The following is a 19,204-nucleotide window of genomic DNA, read 5'->3' as shown; positions in this document are numbered from 1 at the left end:
AAATTCAAAATGTTGTCTCTGGCCACTCTTTACCCCCTTCTCAATCAAGGCGACTGGCTATGCTCCCTCGATCTCAAAGAAGCATACACTCACATACCGATCGATCTAGCCTCCAGGAAGTATCTCCGCTTCATGATCAATCGTTGTCACTACCAGTACAAGGTACTGCCCTTCGGTCTTGCCTCCTCTCCAAGAGTGTTCACCAAATGCCTGATTGTGGTGGCTGCTTTTCTTCGTACCCACCACCTTCAGGTGTTTCCTTATCTGGACGATTGGTTGATCAAGGCCAATTCACCTCAGACAGTTCTCACGGCCACCAACCAGACCATTCTGTTTCTACGTTTGCTGGGATTCGAGATCAATCTACCCAAATCTCATCTCATCCCCACTCAGAGACTTCAATTCATTGGAGCAGTCTTAGACACAGTCCTCATGAGAGCGTTCCTACCGTCCAACCGTCTTCTCATGCTTCAATTTCTATGTCAACAGGTGCTTCTACAGGCGTCCATCTCTGCCAAGCGCATGATGGTTCTCTTGGGTCACATGGCGTCTACAGTTCATGTCACCCCTTTTGCACGTCTTCACCTAAGCACCCCTCAATGGACCCTAGCCAACCAGTGGTCCCAAGCGATGGATCCCTGCTCACGACACATATCTGTAACATCATCTCTTCGTCAGTCTCTACAATGGTGGTTGATATCCTCAAATCTATCCAGAGGTCTTCTGTTCCATCTACCTCCCAATCAACTGGTTATCACCACCGACGCCTCCCCTTATGCCTGGGGAGCTCATTTGAACGAGTTCCAAACTCAGGGACTTTGGACAGCCCAGGAAAAGAGGCATCACATCAATTTCCTGGAACTCAGAGCGATGTTTTATGCCCTCAAGGCCTTCCAACATCTCCTCTTTCCTCAAGTTCTCTTGCTGTGCACAGACAATCAGGTTGCGATGTACTACATCAACAAGCAGGGTGGAACGGGCTCTCGCCTCTTGTGCCAGGAAGCCCAGAAGATCTGGACTTGGGCCATAAATCACCATCTATTCCTGAAAGCTATCTACATTCATGGAGAACAGAATTGCTTGGCGGACAAGCTCAGCAGAGTTCTCCAGCCTCACGAGTGGACACTCGATCCTCTCACTCTGCAGTCCATCTTCACTCAGTGGGGCACTCCTCAGATAGACCTCTTTGCAGCCCCTCACAATCACCAGCTGCCCCTATTCTGCTCCAGACTCTACGCTCCTCACCGTCTGGCAGCGGATGCATTTCTCCTCGACTGGTCCAATCTGTTTCTGTATGCTTTCCCTCCTCTGCCTCTCATGTTGAGAACCTTGTTCAAGCTCAAGAGGGAACGAGCCACCATGATTCTGATTGCTCCAAGGTGGCCCAGGCAACATTGGTTCTCCCTTCTACTTCAACTCAGTTCCAGGGAACCTTTTCTTCTTCCACTGTTTCCTTCTCTGCTTACACAACAGCAGGAGACCCTTCTACATCCCAACCTCCAGTCTCTGCACCTGACAGCTTGGTATCTCTCGGGCTGACTTCTCATGATACACTTTTATCTCAGCCTGTTCGTTCAATTCTGGATGCCTCCAGGAAACCTGCCACTCTGCAATGTTACCATCAGAAGTGGACACGTTTTTCTTCCTGGTGTTTCCTCCATCAACATAATCCCACTTCCCTTGCAGTGGAAACCTTGTTGGATTATCTCCTTACTTTGTCTGACTCTGGCCTCAAGTCTTCTTCAGTCAGAGTCCACTTAAGTGCGATTGCAGCATTCCACGAGCCGGTCCATGGAAAGCTCCTCTCAGCTCATCCCCTGGTGTCCAGGTTCATGCGGGGTCTTTTCAATGTGAAACCACCTCTTAAAACCTCTCCTGTTATCTGGGATCTCAATGTGGTTCTTTCCGTCTTAATGAAGCCTCCATTTGAACCTTTGGCTACTACCACTTTCAAGTTTCTCACTTGGAAGGTACTTTTCCTCATCGCCCTTACCTCTGCCAGGAGGGTCAGTGAGCTTCATGCACTAGTTGCTCCACCTTTTACGGTCTTTCATCATGACAAGGTAGTTCTGCGTACACATCCAAAGTTTCTCCCTAAGGTTGTCTCCGACTTCCATCTCAACCAATCCATTGTTCTGCCTGTCTTCTTTCCAAAACCTCATTCTCATTCTGGTGAACAGGCTCTACATACTTTGGACTGTAAGAGGGCTCTCGCTTACTATCTGGAGCGTACGAAACCCCACAGATCAGCTCCTCAGCTTTTTCTGTCCTATGATCCGAATAAGTTAGGACGTCCTGTTTCTAAACGTACGTTGTCTAATTGGCTGGCAGCGTGCATTTCTTTCTGTTATGCTCAGACCGGACTGACACTGGAAGGTTCTGTCACAGCCCATAAAGTCCGAGCTATGGCAGCATCTGTAGCTTTCCTACGGTCCACGCCCATTGAGGAAATCTGCAAAGCTGTCACTTGGTCCGCAGTTCATACTTTTGCATCACATTATTGTCTGGACACAATTTCCAGACGGGATGGACACTTCGGCCAATCTGTTTTGCAAAATTTGTTTTCATAATGGCCAACCTTCCCTCCATCCCTCTTTTTGTTAGCTTGGAGGTCACCCATCAGTCAAGAATAGCTGCCTGCTTGTCCTGGGATAAAGCACAGTTACTTACCGTAACAGGTGTTATCCAGGGACAACAGGCAGATATTCTTGCGTCCCTCCCACCTCCCCGGGTTGGCTTCTTAGCTGGCTTATCATAACTGGGGACCGCGCGCCTCTGTCGGGCGGGAAGGCACTCGCGCGTGCGCGGTGCGGCCTACCAGAACTTTCCAAGTTCTTAGAGTGCAATCACTCTAAAAGTGTCCGTGCCAGGGCTCCGTCGGTGCCGTCACCCATCAGTCAAGAATATCTGCCTGCTGTCCCTGGATAACACCTGTTACGGTAAGTAACTGTGCTTTATGACTTGGATGGAAGACCACAAACTGAAACTCAACCCAGACAAAACTAAATTCATCCTCCTAGAAAATAAAATACCAACCATAATCAACTTAGAAATCAACTCTATCAACTACCCTTTGCAAACCACCCTAAAACTTCTAGGTATGACTATTGACAGAGGCTGCACCATGCAACCACAAATTAACAAAACAATACAGAAATCTTTCGCAGTTATGAGAAACCTTAGACAAGTCCGAAAATTCTTCGAAAAAACACAATTTCAACTCCTAGTACAATCTCTAATCCTAAGTATCCTAGACTATTGCAACATCCTCTACCTCCCCTGCCCTGCAATAATGATTAAACAACTACAGACAATTCAGAATACAGCTCAGAGACTCGTCTATTCATTGAAAAAACATGATCACATTACTGAGGCATTCATCAATTCTCATTGGCTTCCAATCCAGGAAAGAATACAATTTAAATTCTACTGTATACTATTAAAACTATAAATGGAGACAGCCCAACCTACCTAAACGACCACCTCATCCAAACCACCTCTACCAGGCATAGAAAAACACACCCCATTCACTTACCCCCCCAATCAAAGAAGTAAAATGGAAAAAACTATACAACGGACTACTGGCCACTCAGGCAGTGAAGATAGACAACCAAGTCTCCAACCTATTGACAACAACCCCAGACTACAAGATGTTCAGAAAGGAAATAAAAACTATACTCTTCAAGAAATCCCTTAATAAAGCTTAATACCATGATAAAGCTTAACCCCCCTCTTACCATCCCCTCCCTAACCCCAGAACCTACTTTTCCCTCTCTTGGAAACTTTCTCTGATCTAACGTTGTAACCCTTCTTCCATAACTCTTTTTGTAATCCGCTTTGAACCGAAAGGTAATGGCAGAATAGAAATCTGTAATGTAATGTAATGTACTTCAATTTATATAAAACTTAGTCATGTTAGGGAATGATTACATATTACTATAGGACTAATCTCTCATTTTTTTTTCTTTCAGTGATGCTGATTATTATGATTATGCCCATGGAATTGGTGAGGACCCATATGATTCTTATGGTGAGTAATTAATCCAGTTGAGTTACTGTGTTATTTCATGGATTATAAATCTTTGTAGAAATCCTGAAGCTTTTAAATTTAAGAAAAAAAATAATCCTTCAGATTTGAGCTAATATAAGAAGTATTAATTTCTAACACATATTAGGAACTATATTTAGTAAGATTTCTGAATACCCAGTTCAATCTAACATTCATAAGATAGTTTCATGCTCTTGATTATGTGAAATTATCACTAGAAAGTGTAAGGGCTTTCCTTACTGTTGCAATAATGCTAGAAGAGGCAATTTGTGACACAGTCTTGAATTGAAAATATTGTGAAGCCAATATTCCAGTACAATATGTGTGTCATTCTGGACAAGCGGATTATTTCCCTGTAGCCACGAGCGTTGCAGAAGGAATCCACTCTGGATTTTTTTCTGAATCCTTCCTACTTCTTAGATGGGTCTGCTGCCCCCTACAGTTTATTCCTTCTGCGCATGAGCCTGTTCTGCTTGCTTTTTTTTTTTTTCCCCCCCAGTCATTTTTTTTTTCCTCAGTTTTCAGTGTTAAGAGCTCCCCTGTTTGAGGGTTCAGCTCTGCCTATATGGAGTAGAAGCAGACTAAGGTCTGCAGCTGACAGGTCCTGACCTGTTAGCCAACCTACAGATGCCTTGATCTCAGGGCTGTCCCCTGGTCTGTTAGGCATCCATAGGAGGCTCAGTGGTGGTGTGCAGACTGCATTTTGCCTCCCCTTTTGGTTTTGGCATGTCTGCGGGGGTTGAGGCTCGGTCAGGCACCGTCTGAATGGTAGCCCAAAGATTCAGGGCTGGATGGATGTTCTCTTTGAGGGAATGGTTTCTTCTCCCTGATCCAGCTACCTTTGGAGCTGAGGCAGGCTGCAGTACATTGTTGGCACAGGTCAAGCACAGTGAGTAAGGCTTTTCTTGTACAATCCTATTTTATTCTGGAACCAGTGGGTTATTTTACTTCTACTAACCAGGACTTTGTAGGAAGCCTTAAACTTCAGAGGCTTAAACCCCTCCCCCCTCTTACCTCATCACTGTCCCTGTGAACATCAGTTCTTCTTCCTACAAGCCAGGCTATAGCAGCTTGTCTTTTCTGCTCATGTTTTATTTCATGTAATTTCAGTCTTTGCATTCGCAGTTGCGTTCGTGCTGTGGAGGTTCCCATTTTCTCAGTCTTTGTCTCAAAGAGCGTTCAAGAGCATTTGAGAGTGGTCTTTGTCTCAAAGAGCATTTGAGACAAACTGCAAATGCAAAACTGAAATTGCATTCACAGTTTGTCTCCATCGTGCTGTGAAGGTTCCCATCATGCTATGGAGGTTCCCTGTGAGAAGAGCTCCGACTACGGGAGATCGCATACCTTTTGTGAATAGGCTGCTTCTGGAGGGATCCCTGCTTGTCAGCAAGCCCTCTGGACAGCCTAAGTGACCGTTCCCTTGGGAGCTAGCTCACCCCAGGTTTGTCCACTAGTGGGTTGAGTGCTGGCTGCATGGATCTGTGGAGGCGCACCTAGGATCAGGGCCAGACTGCATTCCTCCACCAGGTTTGCTGCGCAGTGTGTCCAAAGATGGCAGAGGTGACCGGCCGTGTACATCAGGCTGGTGGGGCAGTCAGAAGATTCAAAGTTCAGCTTTCCAGCAAGTTTAGGCAGAGTATCTCCCTGTGAGCTGTTTCAGCTCTGCCTGCAGTGTTTTCCTGTCAGCACATGTTTCTGTGAGTACAAGCTGACAGCTTGAATCAGAGATTGGGGGGGGGTGTTTCTAAAAAGGGGGTTTTAAGTGGTTTCCTTGCATGCCCTACCCCACCCCTACAATCCTAAAATCGTATTTTTTGCGGGTTCCCCGTGGTTTTTGCAGGTTATTTTTAGTCAGAATAGTCCCTCGGTGGCCATCTTGGATTTTTGAAGATTTGATTTTAAAGGGTTTTTTAATACTTGCCAGTTTCATTTTTGAAAGAAAACCACACATGACCTCCCCAGAGCATGATATCATGGATCTATGCCTCATTTGCAGTAGATGGCTGGCGGATGCACATCGGCCCGTGAAGGGTGCGAGGTTTGCCCGGATTCAGTGCTTTGACCTCCAAGGAGGGTCTTCAAGCGTCTTCTGTCCTGACTCCTGCCAAAATGGCTTTTTGAGCTCTAGGGAGTGCGCAGGTGACATTTTGGCGAAATGCAAGCTTCTCACAGGAGATAAACTCAGTAAATCCTCCAAACAGTCCAAATCTAGTGCATAGGGATTGGCTTCTGCTGCAAAGGATGGATTTTTTCCAGATTTTGTTAATATGCTTTATCAGGCATACTTGGTTAGAAAGTCTCTGCCTGTTTCCCTTCCTCTGGACTCCATGCCAGTAATAATAATAATAATAACAATTTATATACCGCAGGACCGTGAAGTTCTATGTGGTTTACAATAATTAAAAGTTACAGATTGAGTAGTACTCGTGGAGTTGAGATTTAGCCATTAGTTATTGTGGGGAAAGATTGTTCAGTGTAATTGTCTAAGTACTTTAGGAACAAATATGTTTTTAGGTTTCTCCTAAATTCCCCATAAGTATTCGCAAGCATGAGTAATTGTTTCAGATTTTTACCCCATAATGCTGCCTGGTAAGAGAAGAGATGTTGATGATGTTTTTTAAATTTACATCCTTTAACCAGTGGGGAAACAAAATTCAAGTTTGAGCTTCTCTTAAAGTCGATTGAGAAAGAGAAAAGTCGATTGAGAAAGAGAAAAGGTCGGTTATATATCTGGGGGCTAGGCCGTAAAGTACCTTAAAGCAGAAACAACCAAATTTGAATTTCACACGTGCCTCCATCGGCAGCCAATGGACTAGGGTCTTCTCTCCTGCCTCCCCTTGGAGGTGCTGGCAGGTAAGCTGGTTGTATCTGTAGTTGAGTCTGATAGCTTTCCATGCTGCTGCTTTCACAGGAGAGCACCACAGCGGCTGCAAATCTAGCGGATCTCCGGGATCCAGATTGGTGTGGAGTCCCTGATTTGAGGTAGGATCCCACTGTGTGCAGATTTTTCAAGCATGCACATCTTGAGGAGTTAATCACTGAATCTCTCCAGGAATTAAAGCTGCAGTCTGAGCAACCTGTCACTGCATAACATTTCCTCATGAGTGACAAGAGGCCACAATCTGCTTCTTCTTGTCATCAACAGCAGATGAATCCAGAGACTAATGGGATTACGTCCATCAACCAGCAGGTGGAGATAGAGAGAATTGAGTTGTCAGCCTTATTGGATGCACAGCCTCCTGGCCAACCAGTATTCTCTATCTCCCGCAGGCTGATGGATGTGTTCCTCACAGCTCCTGGCTTCTGCTTGTGGATTTCGGTCCTGGCCTAGATATTTCAAGATGAGCGGTGCCAACTTTAGCGGTTTGAACCCACAACTCCATTTTGAAAGTATTGCCCCCTCAAGTGGACTGTAATTTAAAATCCCCAGTCTGTTTGGATCAAACTTGCATCCATCTTTGGCATTATCTTAACATTCAATTTTTCTGCTTTCTTCTCAAAATCTACTTTCCCCTTCCTATCTCTTTCTCCTTCCCTCCCTATTTCCATAGTCTGACCTCTCTCTCCTTCTCTCACAGTATAACATTTCTCTTTCCCTTTCTGCCCACTGTAGTCCATCTCCCTTCCCTTCCTCCTTTCTGACCCCACTCCCAGTCCAACATTTCTCCCTCCTTTCCACCAGTCCAGCATTTCTCCTTCCTTTCTACCAGTCCAACATTTTTTTTCTCTCTTCCTCCTGCATGCTTCTTCTCTAGTCCTCCTTCCCTCATCCAAACAGCATCTCTCTCTCTCTGTCTGTCTCTGTCTGTCTCTGTCTCTCTGTCTCTCTCACCTCTCCATGAGTCCAACTTTTCACTCTCTGTCCTCTCCCCCTTCCCCAGTGTAACATTTCTCCTTCCATCCTTTCTGTCCTCCCCATGAGTCCACTTCCTTCCTCCTGCACGCTTTCTCTCTCTCGCTCTGTCCTTGCCTCTTCCTTAATTGGCATCCCTCCTTCCCACCACCCAACCCAACATGCTCTCTCCCCATGCACCATCTCACCCTCTCCTCCAGTATGTAGGACCTTTCCTTTCCCTCCCTTTCTGCCAGGTCCAGCAGCACCCCTTCTCCCTTCCTTTTACCTCCCCCTCCTGTCCAGCAGTACCCCTTCTCCCACCCCTGCTCCCCTTGTCTAGCAGTACCCCTTCTCTCTTCCTTCCTCCCCTGTCCAGCAATACCTGTATTTTGCAGCTGCGGTCTTGTACCCGATCTCGCACTCTGAGCAGGAAGAGAGGCTCCAGCATCAGCTGACTTGCAACTTCTGCAGCTGTCGCGTATGCCTGGACTCCTACCTTCGTGTATCTAGGCGAAGGCAGGAGTCTAGGCATACGTGATGGCTGCAGGAAGTTGCAAGTCAGCTGACACCGGCACCTCTCTTCCTGCCCAGAGTGCGAGATCTGGTGCAAGACCATGGGCCACAAAATAGCACCCGTGTGCCGCAAGTTTAAGACTGCTGATTTAGAGGTACGTGGGGAGATTTAAGGGTTTGTGGGATGGGGCGATAGGAGGGAGTGGGTATCCCTCCTGCCAATCTTCAATTTAGAGGTATGTTGGGGGGTTTGTAGCGGGACCCCAGCAGCAGGAGGGAGTAAGCATCCCTCCTGCTGAACTTCAATTTAGAGGTATGTGGGGCAGCAGGAGGAAGTGAGCATCCTATCTGTTTATCTTCAATTTAGAGGTATGTAGAGAGGTACGGGGGTTCATGGTGGGGCCCTGTTGGCAGAAAGGCAAGAGTATCCCTCCTGCAGATCTTAAGTTTCGGGGCTTTTGAGGGAGTACAGGTGGCTGAGGCAGGAGGGAGTGGGCTTCCCTCTTGCAAATTTTTTATTTATTTATTTTTTTTTTTAAAGTTCAGTGATGTGGGCTGTCGGTGGGGAGGGGGGGGATATCCTGGCACAACTTTTATGTTTTGTCAAAGCCAAATAAAGATCCCATGTTGGTTTCAAACTACAAGCCTATTTCTTTAATTAATGTGGATGGAAAACTTTTGGATAAGTTATTGTTTCTAAGATTAGCCAAGGCTCTCCCATATATGATCGGTATGCACCAAACGGGTTTTGTTGCTCAAAGACATTCTTCAAATAATACCAGATTGGCATTTCATATGCTAACTTTATTTAAAAAAAAATGAATGATCCGGCTTTCTCTGTCTCTTTGGATGCAGAGAAGGCCTTTGATCGTGTGGAATGGACTTTCATGTATCAGGCAATGGATTGGTTTGGTATAGGATCCGGATTTATTCAAACGATTCAAACCTTGTATAGTTCCCCCTCAGCCAGACTATATATTAATAATACATTTTCGGAGCATTTCTGTCTGAAGAGGGGAGTTAGACAGGTGTGTCCCTTGTTTCCTTTGCTCTTTGATATTGTTCTGGAACACTTGTTGGCTATACAGCAGGCAAAGAAGATACAGGGGATTCCTTATGCAGGTCGAGAATATAAGATATCTGCTTATGCAGATGATATCTTGCTTCATTTGAAGAATACCGAATCCACCATTCCGCATTTACTGGAATTGATTGATAGGTTTGGTAAATTCTCTGGATACAAAGTAAATTGGAGCAAATCGGAGGTTCTTCCGTTAAACATGCAAAAGGATTATTTGATTCATTCCCTTTCCTTTGGAAGGAAGAGGGTATAAAATATTTAGGTATTATGATTCAGAAAACATTGCAAGACGCGATGACAGTAAATGAAAAATCTTTATTGCTGAAATGTGTGAACATTGGAATCCCTTATATCTTTCTTGGTGGGGGGAGAGTCCAAACTGTCAAAATGATGATTTTGCCTGTAGTTTGCTACCAAATTTGTATGTTGCCAGTTTATTTCAAGGGTCCTTCTATAAAAAATTAAATGGTATTCATACTAAATTTATTTGGCTGGATAAAACTGGTAAAATAGCTTTAGTATCTTTGCAAAAAAACCAATTGCGGCAGGTGGGGTAAATTTTCCAAATTTTTATAGATACCATCAACCATTTATTCTGCGTCAGGGTATGTATTTGATCCTTCCTGAAATCTTGGAGCATCTTCCGGATTGGCTTTATTTAGAATAGCAGCTCATGTCCCCATTACAATTATGTCATGTGTTGACTATCAAATTACCCAGGATTTATAAGGACAATAGCATTCTTTTTGCCACATGGAAAACCTTAAAATTAATCAATAACTTAACATCTGTACCGGTACAACAGTCCACGTTTCAATCCTTATGGTTGAATTCCAAGATTTAAATTGGTGAGTCTAAGATCCTCTGGAAGAATTGGCTGCAGGCAGGCATATGTACATTAGATGATGTATTATCAAATGGGACAATGCTTGATTTTTCATGACTACAACAATCATTTGGCATTACAAAGTCTCAAGCATATACTGTATTTTTTCGGACCATAAGACGCACCACTTGTAGATGAGGAAAAACCAAGAAAAAAAATTTTTGTTTCAGAATTTTTTCAGACCATAAGTTTTCCCTCCTCTACATATAGGTGCGTCTGGTGGTCTGATGATGCTTTAGGGACATGGGGGGGGGAGATGCAGGGGGCTGTGTATGAGATGGTTTAGGGACATGGGGGTGATGCAGGAGCATGCATCAGGGCAGCGTTTGAGCACTGGAAGTGCAGGTGTGTTTGGCTCTGGAGCTGAGCATCTCAAGAGAGTGAAGGGCTTTCTGCAACCTTTGTTACTTGCTGCTGGCTTCCCTCTATAAAGAAGGTCCCTGTGCTTCAGGGCCTCAGACCTCCCTCCCCCCCACGCTACAAGCACCATGACACTCCCCCCACCAGGCCCAGTGAAGCAGCCCATCCCCCTTGCTATTGCGGAGCCTAGAGTCCCTGCTGTGCTTCCGGGAGGGGAATCCGTGGCGTCCCCGTTACTCACCATTGTAGTAGGAGTAGACCTTCTTCCCTCCACCCTGACTGTATGCCATGGAGCGGCGGAGGAGCAACAAGTCGGTGGTGGAGAGCAAACTTAACCCGCTGCAGGGGACGGAGCTCTGGACCAGAGACTAATGGTGGAGCAGGAAGAGCGGGGATCGCACACAAACGCGTGTTGGGGCGGGGTACTAGATGGGAGAGGTGGGGCTGTATGGAAGGGGCGGGGCTATGAAGCACGAGGAAGCAGTGTGTGTGCGGCTGCTGCCATAGAGATTAGCGTGGGACCAGGCAGGTGGCACACTCCACATCAAGAAAGGGCAGTCATCCAGTGAGGGAGGGGCAAGGAGCACGGAAAGCTCCTGCCAAGACCGTGCTGGACCACCGGCATTTACAAAATGAGGATGGGGCGAGTGTTTTTTTAAAAAATTGTATTTGGTACATAAGACGCACCCTCCTTTTTGGAAAAAGTGTGTCTTATGGTCACAAAAATACAGTAAGTGGTTGCAGTTGAAGCAGGCCATTCAGAAAGGGTTCCCTGATTGGTGAAATTTAAATAATTAGTATAGCTTGCCGGGACTATGCTTTCAGACAGATTTGCTAGGGCATCAGACAGCCAAGTGGTATAAATTAATATCTGAATTTTTTAATAGGAAACCAAAAACGAGCCTAAAGGATATTTGGAGCATTGAGATTAAGCAGCAGATTTCTGCTACTCGATGGCCACGGATTTGGACTTGGAGGATGAGATGTACCGCGTCAGCATCTTTGAGACAAACATGGTTTTTTTTTGTTACATAGAAGTTTCTGGACTCCTGTTCGTTTGCAGAAATTAGATAGTTCTAAATCTAATAGATGCTGGCACTGTCATCTAGACTTAGGGACACTGGATCATCTGTTGTTCTATTGTCCTTTGATACTCAACTTTTGGAGGTCAATATGGGGACAGATTAATACCATACTGGAGTCATCGATTCCATTGACATATGATGTAGTCATATGTGGGATTATATTGCATCTTAAACCCCCATTGGGCTGATATAAATGTTAGCTTTTCCTTATTATGACCGGAATAGCCATGTAAATGGTTACTCGTAATTGGAAAAATTGGGATCGCCTAAGTTATACTTTTTGGTGGGCAAATTTATGCTTATGTTACAAGTATGAGAAGTTGAACGCTGACATGCTGGGACATAATAAGTTATTCAAATTAGTTTGGGGTCCATTGACGACTTTTGTGGCTTCGTTATAGTTGTCTTTTATCTTTATTTTCTGTTTTAGCACGCACATCCGTGGGAGGGGGGGTGGTATCTCTTTTGTTTGAGGGGTGGTATCTCTTTTGTTTGGTTTTATTCCCTGATTGAAAACGCTGGAAGGGAGAGGGATTTTATTCTTTCTGTATTGTTACTGATTGATTATAAGTGCTTATTATGATTATTAATATATGTATGTATATTTTGCACTTTTTGTTAGCTTTGAAAATTTAATAAAGATTAAAAAAAAAAAAATAATAAGCTGCTATTCAAGGTGCCTTTTTTAACACTACCGGCACCTCCAAGCCTGTCGGAGATTTTGGAACATTAAAAACCAGCGTTTCATCTTGGGTATCATCTGGGCATCGATCAGAATGCTCGTTGTAATATTGATGAGCTCGTTGTAATCTATTTACATATGATTATTGGAGGCTGCTACAAACCACGGAAAAGATCATGATCTGCCATTTTGGGTATGGATAGCTGAAATACTTTGATGCTAAGCAAGTTAAAACTGATTTAGCATTGATGGTTAAAGGTACGGTGAGTTTTGAACATATGGGGACATAGACACCTCTTTTGCTTTTATAAAACACAATCGAGAGCTTAGGACACTTACTATCAAGTAATCAAACAAAAAAATTGAGTGTCACACTTAGGGTTCCTTTTACAAAGGTGTGTTAGGGTCTTAACGTGCGGAATAGCGTGCGTGCACTAGCCCCTACCACCTCCTCTTGAGCAGGTGGTAGTTTTTCACGCAAATCTGATGTGTGTGCTAAAAACGCTAGCGCACCTTGTAAAAGGAGCCCTTAGTGTCATAAGTATCAGAGCCTAAAAATAGTCAGTGTCTATCAAATGGACCTCAAAATCCACCGGATATTGCTCCCTGAAGTAACAAGACTTGAAGAATGGAGACTAACGGATTATTACTGGTCCACACTGGAGACAATTAACTAGGGAGAAAACCCCAAAAGGGGGAAAAAGCTTCCTAGACTTTTAATCTCCGGGCTATATTTATATCAAACAGAGGCTCAAGAACTCCTGCCACTAAGGGACGTAGTATCAGGAGGCAAGCTTGAAAAAGGCCAGGGTAGCAGCTTATCAACAGCGTATTACAAATACAGATATAAAACAGCTGATAAAACACAAAAGCAGAACACTTAGCTTAGCTGCGGTTTCCGTGTTGCCTTCTGCTGTATCGATGTGCGGCTTTCTAACCACCGTCTAGGGCAGTGCCGTGAAAATCTGGCCACAGTCCTTGGCAGGAAACAAAAACTCAGTAGGCTGGTCACAACCCAGATTTTTTACATCTTCAACAAGACAAACCTTGTTTTGCAATAGATTGTGCTGCGTCGGGAACAACAGGAACAAACTGACCTCTCTGCTAACAGCTGCAACCGGAAGGAGAAGGGCGAGGCTAAAAAAGGCTGATCAAGTGACATCATCCAGCGAGTGAGATTCAAAAAGATTTCAAATGAGTTTCAGAGGAATTCGAAAAAGTGTCAAAAACTAAACAGCATAATGCATCCAGAAAAAGCATAACCAAAACAACAGTGCAAACTTTTTTGTTTTTTTTATATTTTTGTGTAATTTATTAGTTTATGTTTAAAGAGTTTATTTTATTTTATTTTTTTTAATTCTTTATTCATTTTCAAATCTTGCAACAAGTGTACAATATTCAATCAATTAATTCGTACAAAATCACTTGACATTCTTAACAATTATTAATTGCATATAAAAGAGACCCCACCCACACCCAGCCCATTCATCAGGAACAAACCCATTAAAATACAAGACATACCTCCCCCATCCCACACTAAAAATATTCCTATGTAAGAGTTTATTTAATTTATCAGTTTGTTTAAAGAGTTTATTTTTATAAAAATTAAGAACCCACCTACCCACCGCTCAAAATTAGAAAAAAGCAAAAATTAAACTTTAATAATTTCAAAAAATAGTTGCAAACAAACAGCAAAAAGGAATTATCAACTGAAGGAGCCACAATTACTTTAAAAATGCCTTCCACTCCACATTGTATTTAAACTATCTGGTTCCACAGTCTGCAATTCAAAGATTATCCTTTGTTCTCTTCTGTGTAGCCATCTTTTAATATCTCCACCTCTCTTAGATGTCCAAAGTTGTTATAAAACACACTTTTTTTGGATGTTTTACTAAACACTCCAGCTTGTTAGGAAATTATGGCCTTTATGCCCATTTTTATTGGTTGTCGAGTAAAGAAATAAAAAATTTAGGTTTTTCTGTTTTTTATTGGCATATTCAAGTTTCAAGTTTAAGTTTATTAGGATTTTATATACCGCCTATCAAGGTTATCTAAGCGGTTTTTACAATCAGGTACTCAAGCATTTTCCCTATCTGTCCCGGTGGGCTCACAATCTATCTAACGTATTTGTTATCTTTCCATCTTTTATTTTAAGATAATATTTAGCTAGTTTCTTATGTTTTGTCACTAAGAATGCAACTCTTCAATGAACATGAAATACTTATTGGAAGCATTTGTTTTCTAAGAAGAGTATTTGCCCACACCCTTCTTATTTTTTTCTCCTTTCCTAATCTTAAGCTGTCACATCTCCAGTAATCACCATAACAAGGAGCTAGTTTTATGTTTTATTAACATTTGATATACCGCTTAAGTACATTACAGATCTAAGCGGTTTATAATAAAATACAGGTACTTAGAACGTCCCTATCTGTCCCAATGGCTCACAATCTAGCTAAAGTACCTGAGTAAACAATTATTAAAATAGAAAAGATATAACAGAATTCCAAGAATTGTGAGGGAAATAATAAAAAAAAGAAAAAGATAATTTTATTCTTTTATTTCTTTTAAAATGTACAAATAAATTTAAGAGATTGAGCAAAATAAATTCCAATCTAGTGCTAAGTCCAATCATGAGTCCGGTCCAATAGAGCTACACATCTGCAAGGAAGTATCGACACAGAGAAGTGATGGTGGGCTGTGGAGCTGCAATAAGGGCCCAAGCCAGAAGGCAAAGAAACCAGGAAGAAGAGGCAAGCCACGAAAGGTCATCCGACGCTGTCACCAACCCACTGCACACAATCTAGGCAGGCCCCACTGATGCAAGCCAACAACATAGCCTCTGTCAACTATCCTTGGTCCCAGCCCGCCAGAAAAGTGGTGCTCCACAATCTCCGGCGCCGGAAGGAAGGAGCCAACAGTGCAGCCATCAGGTAAAACGCAGTCCCACCAGCACAAAAGGGAAGCTACGATCCCCAAGACCCACTCCAACTCTGTGCCCAATGCAAGCAATGGCATCCACAGTGCAGCCAACAAGCAGAAGATGAGAAGAGAGAGCACAGGGCAGAACTGGGCCCAAACACAGCAGCCGCTCCACTCAGTCACAACCTCGGCCTCCAAAAGAGAGAAAAGAAGAGCTGCGATCCTGCAACGATCCTCAGCCATCACCAAACACAGGTAGGAAAGTCCTTGACTAAAGATTAACAGTTCAAGGCCTTTAGGTTCTATAACTGTCAAACTCCTACATTCAAAGATGTTAGTGATTTTGTGACACGCCCAGGGTAAAATTAAAAGTAAAATTAACAGAACAACATAAAACTATAAATAAAGTAGATGAAAGAAACAAAATAAAATTAAAACCTGTAAAATAAAACTAATTGAACTAAAAATTAAAAACCAAAAGAGGGAGCACTGAAGCTCAGGTCTTAATCGGACAACATTCTAGAATTTACTTGTTTTTCTGGGGTTTTTGTTTTTTTCCGTTTTATCTGTTCAGTAAATCATTAACAAAATATTTTGTTTTTAGGAGTAAATGTGCTGAAGTAATTGCTTGGATTGTTTAATAGGAAACCAGAAGCATAGAACATTTAGATAATTTCTAATTATACTTGTTTTCCCTGTGATAGGACAAGAAGAGTGGGCTAACTCAAGACACAAGGGACCTTCAGCAAGAACAGCAAAGGGAGCCTACAGAGACCAGCCATATGCCAGATACTGATTGTACTCTGTGATGTTATGAAATACACAGTCTCCTCCAGTCCTGTATATTGTTCAAAGTAATTTTTTTCTATAAACAATCCCTTTTTATTAAACAAAAGTGCATACATTCTGAATGGTTGGACTGAACATAAAACAGTTTTATTGCAAGAATCAAGACTGAACAGAATGATATGTAAACGGAGGAAGTTTGTTATTTACAATCTGTATTTGAAAAAAATAGGAGATCAAAAGAAAAAAAATAACCTTTAACTAGTGTTAAACAAAAACTAGGTCTACTAAATATGTTAGTCCATTCTTTTAACATAAGCGTAACTTTTTATTTTAAAGGATTTGAACAGAACTTAGTTCTTTTACCTTTATCTTTTAACCATTTTCAAGTTTTCTCTTGTAAACATGCATTAAAGAGGAAAAATTACAAATGCAAATAATGTGATATTCTTTTGTAATTCAAATCTTGAAATGTTCTGTAGTGTTGAGCAAAAGCCAACTCTTGCTTGATACTAAATAAACTTTTGAAAGAAAGTCCATGTGTGTGGGAAAGTAATTTTATGCCTTATTTAAAAACATATAAATAGTAGTAAACAGGGAAAAAATTTCATCTAACAATGATCAGTGGTCGTCATAAAAGGTTCACACTAAATCTTGTTCAGTTTTTTAAATTTGGTATAAACATAAATATACATTTATATGCACATGGTAGATTTAAATGCTGTTTAAAGTATTCAAATGATATTCGTCTGCTTGTGTGCCACCTTAAAACAGTGCAAACAAAAATCTTGTTTAAAATGTTTCTTTAAAATAGATAATGAATTTTCTGAAAAGATATGACTAGTTTTCATCTTGTTGAGCATTTTTTCACTAGTGCAACTTTGGAATTTTTATGAGAATTTTGCTACCTTAATGAACATCTCACTCCGTGCTGGAAGCAATTAACACAAAGCTTTTAAAGACATTCTGACTTGACTAATTGAGGTCGCATTCATCAGAGACAGAGGATGTGTAACCCTTAAAACGGTCTTCATTTGCAAAGGTAAATAAATCAAATAAGATTTTAATCTCACTTAATTTATCTTAATATAACCAATAAAATCAGGGAGAATACAAATTAGAAAGTTCAGTTTAGAATTTAGAAAAGTTTTAAGAACATATAAATTATTTAAAATTTTTAATTTATAGCAATCTAAAAAGCCTTAGTTAAGCCATTTTAATTGGAGCAAATTATTTCCTATTAAACAATATGTAAAACGTCATAACTAGCAGTTTGTAATACTTTATTTTTCCATAAAGTTTGGTAACCAAGAACTTGTCTTAAAAAATTATTAATGTTGGCTAAAGATTTTCTTTCTTTAATGATTTAGCTTTAATATTAATTGTACTCCTATTAAATTTGTGATGTCGATATACAAGTGGTGCCATTTAGATGAGTTAAATTAATAGATTTTTTTTCTCTTGCCAGGAAACATTAACTGTCATGGGGGAAACAAACAGAAGAAAAATATCTTAATTATGCAGAACCATTGGTAGGTATTTTTAATAGTGCTATGAACAATTTTAAACATTTGAAAACTATCATTCCTTTCCCAACACAGTAGTTAATAGAATACAAAATGAATTTAGCAAGTAGAAAAAAAACACAACCTGTCCAAATCATTATAAGTTCTCTGGCATTCCTAATGGGAAGGTAACCACTGTGATTCTTCCAAAACAGATAAACATAATAAGAGTATAATCTTTAATCCTTCCTGTTCAGATCTCCAACCATAGATCAGCTTCTTTCTTCGCTTCTGGCGACATGAGAGATGATGTAAATTCTCATGTTTTTGGTTTGTTGAAGAGTGATTACACCAGTCTGCATTTTAAATCTTTTACTCAGATGAATCAATTTTTTATGCTGATTCTGACATGATTTTTGCCTATCATGTCATGTTTTTACACAAAATAAGAAGTTATGTTTTCATGATTTTTAACTACTGTAAGCACAAATGTATTCAATAACTATTTCACATGAGGTCAGTTTTTATTGCAAACATTTTAAAAATACTGTAAAGAACTGCCCTAATGTATTTCTTGACTACCCTGTAACAAAACAAAAAAACGGTGTTCCATTAATTTTCAAACTTCCTCCTCTTTGACTTCCTTGCAGATCCTTGAAGACCTTGACTGTCCCTCTTCAACATCCAACAGTAGTCAGCCATCATAGTTTCATTCCATCTCCCCTGGTACCTCCTCTCTATTTCCTTAATATCTTGGTGAAAACGTTCACCTTGCTCTTCACTATAATGTCCCAGATTTTCTGGGAAGTAGTCTATATGGGAATATAGAAAGTGAACTTTTACACTCATGCTACAACCCAACTTCTTGAAATTTTCCAACATTGTTTCAACAGTGGCCCTGAAATTAGGATCTTTGTTATTCCCTAGAAAGTTTTCAGTAACAGATCAGAAGGCAGTTCATGCGTCTTTTTCTCTCTCATTCATTGTTTTATCAAAATCTTCATCCTTCATCAGTTTCTTTATTTGAGGACCAACAAAAATTCCAGCTTTCAATTTTTCTTGTGTGATGAAGGGAAATTTCTTAGAAAGGTACTTTAAGCAGGGCCCATATTATGGTAGAGCCCTTACAAACTGCTTCATCCCAATTTGATGTGTAGTGGTGGAAGCAGGACTTTTGGGGGGTCTACAAGTGGTTCATGCAGAATATTTTTAGTTCCGGGCACAAAATTTTGCTGCTCTGGCTATACTCTCACACTCCAATGTCCTTGCTTTGCCAAACTGTCCCATTCACATAGAAAGCAAGGCATTTTTGTGAACCCATCTTGTTGTCCTAATAGTATTTCTATAACTTTGAAGTCACTGCAGATAAGCCATTTGTGTTCCTCATACTGGATACTTGTTAAAAGTAGCTTCATGTTCTCGAATGTCTCTTTCATTTGAACTGAACGGGCCACAGGAATAGACTCATACACATTCCCATTATGCAGTAACACACCTTTGATGT

The 19,204-nt window shown here is 41.5% G+C and overlaps 1 protein-coding gene and 1 long non-coding RNA gene across 5 annotated transcripts in view; both read left to right on the top strand.

The window, feature by feature from the left end:
• The window catches only part of KHDRBS3 (KH RNA binding domain containing, signal transduction associated 3), a 523,501-nt gene extending 506,869 nt beyond the window's left edge, over window positions 1–16,632 (top strand). For all 4 annotated transcript variants that reach the window (XM_033935054.1, XM_033935056.1, XM_033935055.1 and 1 more), the window contains 2 exons: window positions 3,972–4,030; window positions 16,114–16,632. In XM_033935054.1, coding sequence (XP_033790945.1) covers window positions 3,972–4,030; window positions 16,114–16,205 — 151 coding nt within the window. In that variant the 3' untranslated portion in view covers window positions 16,206–16,632. The remainder of the gene's footprint in view (window positions 1–3,971; window positions 4,031–16,113) is intronic.
• Window positions 16,633–17,141: 509 nt separating this feature from the next.
• LOC117353611 overlaps window positions 17,142–19,204 on the top strand; it is a 40,758-nt gene continuing 38,695 nt past the window's right edge. The window contains exons 1-2 of the long non-coding RNA XR_004537988.1: window positions 17,142–17,237; window positions 17,664–17,727. This is a non-coding gene — a long non-coding RNA (uncharacterized LOC117353611). The remainder of the gene's footprint in view (window positions 17,238–17,663; window positions 17,728–19,204) is intronic.

Source organism: Geotrypetes seraphini, chromosome 2 (assembly GCF_902459505.1).
Source record: "Geotrypetes seraphini chromosome 2, aGeoSer1.1, whole genome shotgun sequence".
Classification (NCBI taxonomy): Eukaryota; Metazoa; Chordata; class Amphibia; order Gymnophiona; family Dermophiidae; genus Geotrypetes; species Geotrypetes seraphini.
Note: the sequence above shows the minus strand (reverse complement) of the source record. Positions and strands in the feature narration are given on the sequence as shown.